This window comes from Hyalella azteca, unplaced genomic scaffold (assembly GCF_000764305.2).
Source record: "Hyalella azteca isolate HAZT.00-mixed unplaced genomic scaffold, Hazt_2.0.2 contig16379, whole genome shotgun sequence".
Classification (NCBI taxonomy): Eukaryota; Metazoa; Arthropoda; class Malacostraca; order Amphipoda; family Hyalellidae; genus Hyalella; species Hyalella azteca.
The window spans coordinates 58,110-67,288 of record NW_025946203.1 but is presented as its reverse complement, the minus strand read 5'-3'; the positions used below and the strand labels follow the sequence as shown (position 1 = coordinate 67,288).

At 43.1% G+C, this 9,179-nt stretch overlaps 1 protein-coding gene across 1 annotated transcript in view; it reads left to right on the top strand.

Moving 5' to 3' along the window:
- Positions 1-1,616: 1,616 nt before the first annotated feature.
- Positions 1,617-9,179, top strand: part of LOC108666740 — a 30,750-nt gene continuing 23,187 nt past the window's right edge. The window contains exons 1-9 of the mRNA XM_047884874.1: positions 1,617-1,765; positions 2,012-2,151; positions 2,276-2,497; positions 4,617-4,748; positions 5,187-5,348; positions 5,836-5,961; positions 7,389-7,533; positions 7,975-8,063; positions 8,904-9,050. Coding sequence (XP_047740830.1) covers positions 1,617-1,765; positions 2,012-2,151; positions 2,276-2,497; positions 4,617-4,748; positions 5,187-5,348; positions 5,836-5,961; positions 7,389-7,533; positions 7,975-8,063; positions 8,904-9,050 — 1,312 coding nt within the window. The remainder of the gene's footprint in view (positions 1,766-2,011; positions 2,152-2,275; positions 2,498-4,616; positions 4,749-5,186; positions 5,349-5,835; positions 5,962-7,388; positions 7,534-7,974; positions 8,064-8,903; positions 9,051-9,179) is intronic.

Below are 9,179 nucleotides of genomic sequence, written 5' to 3'. Positions count from 1 at the left end.
GATGCTTCGTCGGCAGTATTTGCGACGTGCCCGTTCGACTGTGCGCTCCAAGAAGCTGATGAAGCGTCACAGCTGATGCTGTTACGGCAGCAGTGGGCGCGCTGCGGAACAAACTGTGTGCCAGTGATCCGTTGCCGGGTGACCTATGGAGATTTTATTTACAAATCAAATGGTACATCTCTCAATGCTGTAGCTTGAAAACCATTGCAGGAAATCCATTTTTAAGATGGCTATTTTTGTAACTTTTAGTTGTTTAGGGGGGGAGCCAAATAACTAAAATTCATTGAAAAAGATTGAAAATTGTGCCAAAAAAATTGCTTGATATTGTAGCCCAAGATTTTAATGCCAATTGGTTGCATTTAGGGTACCAGCACGCGTCTTCAGACTTATTCCTGTCCAGTTCAACGTGAATAATAAGCTATCAATGTGACTTTTTACACATTAATACAAATAAAAATTGTTCATTTCTATAAGTTAAAAACGGCCTAACCCCAAAAATATTGCATGAACATCCGGGGTATTTGCTTTTCTGAACGCGAATTGTTTGTGGCTTTCAAACGAGTGCAAACACTGCAATTAATGCGAATAATGAATTATAAATACCCTTTTTAAATGAAAATTTGTAAATATTGCTATAAACATGTCATTTATAAAAGTTCATGACAGCATTTCGCGAAAATTATTGCATGTACATCCATGGTATTTGCTTTATTGAACACGTCTTGTTATATTTGTAGCTTTCAAACAAGTGCTAACACTTCGCAATTAACGAGACTAATGATCTATAAATACAGATTTAATTTAAAGAAATCTTAGTACATATTGTTAAAATATGTTCATTTTATATTTTTATGGAACTGCATTACGCAAAAACAAAAAACTACAGTACACACATACATGCAATTTACTGCGTTAGACGCGCTTTTTCAGCAGCAACAAAATGAGCCAAGAAAACGGAGAAGCAAAATTATCTATTTGTGACCGACATGCTGCCCTTAAGGTCTGGCGCCTCCTTATCTCGCAGAAGGTCTGCAGCGCGTGTCGTATCTGCCATCTAGAAGGCGAATGTGTTCATCATCAACAGCGGATCTCGTCGTACCTTGTACGCGTCAAACTACCATCGGCGACAGAGCGATCCTGGTCGCGGCCGCTAACCTGGAACAGTCTACAATCTTCCGTATAACATCGGCTCCTTCGTTGCGGGTGGTCGACGCCTGCAGACGGAAATATTTAGTTGAGCCTATGAATCTGGTGTTCAGTCATTTTTATCCGTTCTCATCATTCTCGTGTCTTTTTATTTTTCACTTGACATCAGACTTATGCGTAACGCGTCTTCAAAGGTTGCTTGAACCAGACGCCCTGTTAATAGCTCCGTAGAATAATAATAATTATTATAATTTAGAAGAGTAGCTGTTGGTGGCACTCGCACTTCATCTTACCGAAGCATCCCAATATTAAGATGTGCTTGTCGAACAAATGTTTCTCTGATGGCCGGTGATGTCTATCATTTTTGTTTAATAGAGTTAAATGAAGTAAGCACGAGACGCTACTTGTTTATTTCTTTTTGAAGTGAATATTTCTGCTAAGAAGTGAGTCGCGCTGGTGACGTGGGCGGAATGACGACGGCATCTCGCGGCGAGGCGCTGGGTTTGGCGCTGGCGCTGCTCTGCATCAGCGCCGCAGCGGCGCAGTCCCCCGCAGACGATGCGGAGTGTTCAACAACGTTTGCCACCGCTTACAGCAACGACCCTTCGTCATACTCTTGGTCACATATGTTGGTTTGAATATTTTGAATGAGGTTAATTATATCTTCTTTAAGTTATCATCTATAAAATTAATACATTTATTATTTTAGCTGCCTCTATGAATTTTTTAGATTTTTTTTTTAGGTATCACCGATTAAAATGACAGTGTTCATGGCATTATCACCAAAAATCATGTAAAAATGTAAGCAAAAACGCGCATATAATCTCACATTTTTCTGCTGTAGCCCTGTTTCTTCCCCCTGCAGTTACCATTATTGTCCGAGCTCGTGCACGGCATGGGGCAACACCTCGTACGCCGCGGCCTACGGAGGGCGCTTCCCAGTAACAGGGACTCTGCTTTACGATGAGGTGAGACACGCAGACTATCTGGGGGAAGACTGGAAGTGTCGCTTGTCCTGAGACTGTAATACGACCGGGCTAGGGACTGTGATGTCACGTATCATGGAACTGTAATAAATCAGGGCTAGGGACTGTGATGTCACGTGTCATGTCTTTAATTTATTTTTCAGACTCCTACACACCCACTCCCCTGACGGTGACCAGGAGCGTGGGCGAGGATTTCATCTGGGAGAATATCCCTGAAGGTGCGATTGTAAAAAGAGTTCCCGCAGCCGCGGGCGAAGTGACGAAAGTTTTGAGGAACCTGACGGTGCAAGACGCTGGCCTCTACAGTTTTGAAGTCAAAAACGCCAATGATGCAGTCAAGTATTTCGGCAGACTCGTCGTAAGAAGTGAGTAAAGGCCGGTCCACACGCTCAGTTTTACACAACGATTTGTCTGCGCAGTTCTAATCGCTGCAGATAAACCGTTGCGCGTGGACGGGAAAACTGCGCAGTTTTGGAGCCGGCGGGAAGACTGCGCAGTTGCATCAAAATCTGAGCTACGGAGCATAGATTTCGATGAACTGCGCAGATAAGTCGAAACGTGTAGACGGTAGTACCATTTTCCGATTCAATTTGTGCTCAGTTTCAATGATTCTGGCGACAATGGCGGACCTTCGGTAATGTTCTCGGGAATTTATTGCTCTATACGAAAGTTTTCCTTGCATTTGGCGAGTAAAATTCAAGGACTGTATAGTAACAGGGACAAAAAAAGGTGGAGACATATGAGAGCTTAGTAGGAAAATTCAAGGAAATCGATGAAAGCGCAAACAGAGAAACAACTGTAAAATAAGTTGAGGAGCATTTACCGTAAATAATTGGGAATAAATAAAAAATCGATTCCATCTGGACCTGGAGAAAAAGACATCTACAAGCCATCTCACTTGTGTTTTAATTCCTCGCATTCCCTATATGATCCAATCTCTTTTTTAATAAGGCACAATGCCAAAATTGATCAAAATACTGCCTTCTCCATGGCACGTCTCGGACAAATTTAAGGCCGGACTCGCGGCCGGTCTTCCCAAATTCGGTGAGCATGGAATATCTCCCAAAGTAGTGAACGTAGCTCGATGAAACTTGGTACACGCATTCATTAGGACCTAAATGTGATGTTTAGCACATGATATTTTTTTTTTATTTTACATTCGTTTGCGAGTTCTAAGGGCTTTATATAATCTAAAAAACTGTCACGAGCTAAACATCGCCGTGGGGAGGTTAGGTTTCTATATTCAAAGTTTTGTTCAAATCTGTACAGTAGTTAAGAAGAAATATCATGCTCACTGCGAATTTCGGCACGTATCGTCATATAACTCACAAATGAAGGTAAAATACTAAAAATGTTAAAAATGTTCACGAGCGAAACATCACCGTTAGGTCCTAATAAATACGTGTACCGTTTTATCGAGCTATGTTCATTAATTTAGGAGATATTCCATGCTCACCGAATTTGGGGAGACCGGCCGCGAGTCCGGCCGTAAATTTGTCGGAGACGTCTCCATGGCGAGTTCGCGCAAAACTGAGCAAACTACTCAGATAAGTCGGCACCATGTGGACGCTCTAAAAATTGCAACGATTTCATTCCGACTCAAGACTACGCAGACAAATCGTTGTGAAAACTGAGCCTGTGGACCGGCCTTTATAACTAGTGCTCGTGACTACAGATAAGCTTTTATTTGGATCAATACATATATATTGAGGTCTTCCTTGCCGCCTTAGAGGTTTCCCCAAGTTTCCTTGACAGTGATAAGATGATTTACTTTGTATCAAATTTATTAATTGTGAGTTTCTGCACATAAAGACACGACTATATATTTTGTAATACAAGATAAAAAGGTTAACGTGGTATACAAACATTATTATGCAAGAAGATGACTTACAAAGGAAAGACAGATTAATAAGCTCACCGAATTATCGGATGAACCGGGGTAACTTTTGAATAACTTCATAGCGCAACTAATAGCGAATTCTAAGGTTTTGTACCGTCGTGGGTCTATAAACGTTCTATTTACCGAATTATAGTGCTCCAGACTACACCTCTTATTACACAGCATTAGGGGATGGAATCAGATGCACACGAGAAGCGTCAGCAACTGTAGAACTAATAAACATGAACCTGTCAATCGCGACAAGACGTAGCTATCACTATAATCAATATCACCAACCATCATTAGCTTATCATTAGCACAAGACATCAATTACATCAGCCATCACTAGCACCAGACATCACAAGCAACAGAAAACATTTGAGCGAGACATCACCAGCACTTCCCATTACTAGCATTAAAAATCTCATACATCATCTATCTTTAATTTCAGTCATTACAGGAAGCAGTTATCACTACTGCCAACAATAACAAGCAGTACATCATTAGCACCAGACATCAATTGCATAAGCCACCATTAACTATCACTAGCACCAGCAATAGCTGATGCCAACCATAACTAGCCCCCAATAACTAGCTTCATTCAGGTTGCCCCAAGCATCGCTTTGGTCTACGCTGTAACAAGTGGTGCCCAGACTGCCTCAACTCTGGGGAATGTCACCCTCGCTCTGGGGAATGCGTCTGTGTCCCCGGCACCTATGGGGACCGCTGCCAGCACTGTGAGTGTTGTCACCGAGTGCGTCACTTTATTGTTTGATATCAGGAAGTGATCTCTTAGAGAGATAACTCTAGGAAATAATTAGAGTTATCTCATGGAGGGATAATTAGAGTTATCTCTTAGAGAAATAACTCTAGGAAATAATTATAGTTATTTCCTTGAGGGATAATTAGAGCTATCTCATAGGGGGATAATTAGAGTTTTCTCTTAGAGAGATAATTAAAGGAAAACAAAGCAAATGTACACCTTTCAGTGCTGCCACTCTGCGTGCCATTGTGGACCGCAGTTAGTGGTGATGCATTCATGAAGATTCACTTGTTAGCTGATGTGTGGACTGCCGCACGCAAAGCTGCCAGCTTTGCTGTAGAGCTTCTCATCTTTGGTAGTGTTGAGAGGATCCAGCCCTGGCTGCCGATTTGGAGCAAGATCTTTTTTACAGACTGCGACGAGGGCCGTTACGGCGACAACTGCAGTAAGGACTGCTCTCGTACACACCTCGGTTGGGCACGCAGCGATAACTGCAGCGGGCTGACCTTCTGCACTCACGACCCGCGGGGCTGCTCCTGCCTTTCTGGATACCGGGGACCCAACTGCGACAAAAGTAATGGGAAAAGAGAAGGCAGATGAATGCGAAGTAGCTTTACTCCTGTAGCTTTACAATCCTCAGCGGATACGATGCATTAAACATGACGGTAGGTCTCTACACATTTATGATTGCACGTCACCCAGGAGGACAGTAGCGCGCGATAAATGTTGGATGTCCTAGTAATAACGACGTTATTGGATTCATTCTCCGAGTGTCAATACATGCGTACACTTTGTGTATCAGAACTTGGATGTATTCTTTGTGTCTGGATCATAGGAATTTTTATAATGTATCCTAAATTTGTTCAGAATAACAACTAACCGATGTGAGTGTTACTCCTAATAATAACAAGACACTTTATTCACCCTAATGAATCACACTGACATATGCCCCCACCTCAGTGTGATGTATACCTGCGTAGTCCCTGTGTGATGTATACTCGCTGTTGCTGTGTCCTAATCCCAGCACGAGTCGCTGAGGTAATCACGTGTGCCTCACGCAGGGTGTGCGCCTGGGTGGTACGGACCAGACTGCGCCCTGCGCTGCAGCTACTGCGTTGATGGCCTCTGCTCTCCTGTTGACGGCGGCTGCACGCGCCGCTGCCGCGACCCTGAGCTCTGCACTCAAGGTTCGTATCCATGATACGCGCCGACATGATCGCCTCACAAATTTCCCGATTATTATTTTGCCTGAAGTGCAAGGTCTGTTGTTGTTGCCTCGTTCAGACGGCAAATACTGTAGTTTGAAACGTAGAATGGAATTCGTATGAATTAACAATAATTCATAATAGTCATATTAGATCTTTTAGATATGAATGATTCGAAGTGCTGCCATTCAGCAATCAATAATAATGAATATTTTAATGCTTTTTTACCTAAATACACACATATATCTATGTTTCATACTGGTTCATACTATTGTGTTGAAATTTTTGTACAGTATGTAATTTTTTACTAAATGTTGAAAAAGCAAGCACACTGCACACTCCCCCATTTCTCTGTGCTGTCCATGTGCGCTGGCTCACCGACAGCAAATGAACTGAACGACCGCAGGCAATACCTAAGCAGCTCCCAACTCCTCCACAGACGCGTGGCCGAACAAAGCGCTACTTGAGCCTTGTTGTAGGCAACTGACATAACTAATTGATCAATTGATTGTTAGCCACAATGAGGCGCAATTATTTTACTACCCTGCTTGCTCTGCGCAAGTCCTCCAGCTGATGAACTATTCGCAGGTGAACAGATGTGGCAATGTCATGTGTCGCGTGTCGTCCAACAGACATTGCAATATTTGCGAACAGAAAAGCGTTGATAACAAACAACTGTATGTCAGGGGATGCTAAATGTAAAACATTATATTTTGTGGCATCAGCAAGGAAGGAGGATTCTGTTAGCGCGTACACTATCTGAGGCGGGGCCTGCGCGAGACTGGCAGCAGCTGAGCCAGGGAATCTCAGGGCCAGGGTTGCCAGATAATGGCAAGAGAAAACGGCCAAATCCGATCACAAAATTATAACCGGCCACAACTTAATACTTTCTAGAAATTTTCATCATTTGATAACTAAGTGATGTAGTATTTTATTTTAATACAAATGTTTTTTACAAATAATTTGTTCTGTATGAAAATCCAGCAGAAGTTTCGACTAGAACAATGCAACAGCTAGCGGAATTTTGTCTTGAAAAAATAAGATTTTAGCATGAAATTCATCGGAAAATATAGCCAAACTGACTGCGCCCTCCAATTGCAATCAAAGCGCGACACAGGGAGCAGCACGTCTAGCACTAGGAGCACGTCTAGCACTAGGAGTCTAGCACGCTCCCAGCCTCCGCCTGCTGTGACGATGCAGCGCCTCCTCCTCGCGCTGTATCAGATAATAACGATGACATGTGCCCAGGATGAGCTCTATGCATGTATGTATATACCCTCAAAAGGTCGATGAATCGTTCGGGGTTTTTCCTGTAGGATGTTTATATTTCTTCTAGAAAAGCAAAATATAATCAATTACTAATTATTCGCTGAGTTTAATGCGCAATTGTCGGCATATTCGCCCCTTAGATGACCAGCCTCGTCCTCTCACCTTGCCGCGCTTCCGGGAACCTCCCACCGTGAACTGCAGCAACGCTTGGTGCACCGTGGCGCATAAGCGCTGGTCCGCCAGCGAGGACGAGGGCGTCCTGGACCCGGACGATGACGTCGCAGGGTAGGATTCAGATTTTACGGATAAGACCCAACCCCTAACAGGCTTTTTTAAAATTCTGCATTCTACATTGCTAGAAAGGTTCACAAGAAGCCTTGAATAGCCTGGTGCAGTTGTTTCTTACCTTTGAGTACGCTCTACAAGCGTAATAAATCTCACATTAAAAGAACGTTCGTTATTTCGAGTCATCACAACTAATGTTCAGTAATAAAGAACGAAAATTTTCATTTAAATAGATTTTTATCGCTGATTAAACATAAAGAATGCCTAAATTTCATCAACAATTTGTTAATTGAAAGTTGATGAAAGAATCGATCCAGTGTCCTATTATGGACCTACTTGGTATCACACCTACTACGTTAGCAGCCACAAATTGACTAAGCAGTTAAGTTCACGCTATTTTTTAAGTATGAATGATCGTTGACCCCATGCACCTGCCACCAGGTATGTGCTCCAGGTGCGGGACTTGGCTAACTCAACCGCCGCGTGGGAGAGGCGCGGTACGAGAGCCCCGTGGTACAGTTCCGTTCTAGGTGGGTCCTGCGTGGCGGTGTACCGCCTGCTCGTGGCAGCTGATCGAGCAGCAAGTGTCATGCAAAAATTCCTCCTTAAACTGGTTAACCGCAAAAGATCCAGTTCCCAAATATCATTAAAAATTCGTAATATATACAGGGTGCGGCGTGGGAACTTACTCTTTTAAAAAAATCACAAAGTAAAAAGTATTAAAGATAGCGTTTTAATTCTTTCTTTTTTACAAAGAGCTACATTTAAAGTTTCGTTGGGTTTACTTACAAGTTTAATTCTTGAATATTACATCTTGTAGGTGACCTCCATGCCTGTCTCTTATACACATCTAGATGTGTATAAGAGACAGCTGCATGGTCGCAACTGAACTGAGTGGACGAAAAACTTCATAGCCCGCGCACCATATTGCGCATGGCGCCACCTTCCTAGGACTAATGGCCGCCACGTGGCGCGCAATTCAAATAAGTAAGTTCCCGCGCCGCACCCTGTATTAAGACCGGGCTTAAGATAAGCCTATGATCTTCGTGTGAATTCAAGCAGTTAAATTTTTCACTTATTCCATTTGTTTTTCATTTTTTGCGTGCAAGAATTAGGTTCTGCAGGGATAGTTGACGAGGACATGAAAAAATTTAAGTAGTCATGTTTAGATGACATGACTTTCATAAAAATCTCTGCCCAATGCCTTATGCTCTATGACTCAAAACATTAAATTTTAAATCTGTGAAATTTTCTACGACGAAATTTGTACCATATAATTGTCAACTATTATAAGACAACCAATATAATTCATCTACACATAATTCATAATTTCACCCCAATGCTTTTTTATGGTCGTTATATTCTCGCAGTGTTTGGCTTCAACGCTGTCCCCTGCCGGCGGTACGCTGTGCGGGTCCTTGTCGACATCAAGAAGACAGACGTCATCATGTCTGCGAACCCTGACTACAACCTCGGCACCCGGCACTCTGAGGTGCAGGCTGCCTGCCCCACTAAAGGTGAGTACGAGCGTGTCATCAGAGAATGTGAGGTGCAGGCTGCCTGCCCCACTGAAGGTGAGTACGAGCGTGCCATCAGAGAGTGTGAGGTGCAGGCTGCCTGCCCCACTGAAGGTGAGTACGAGCGTG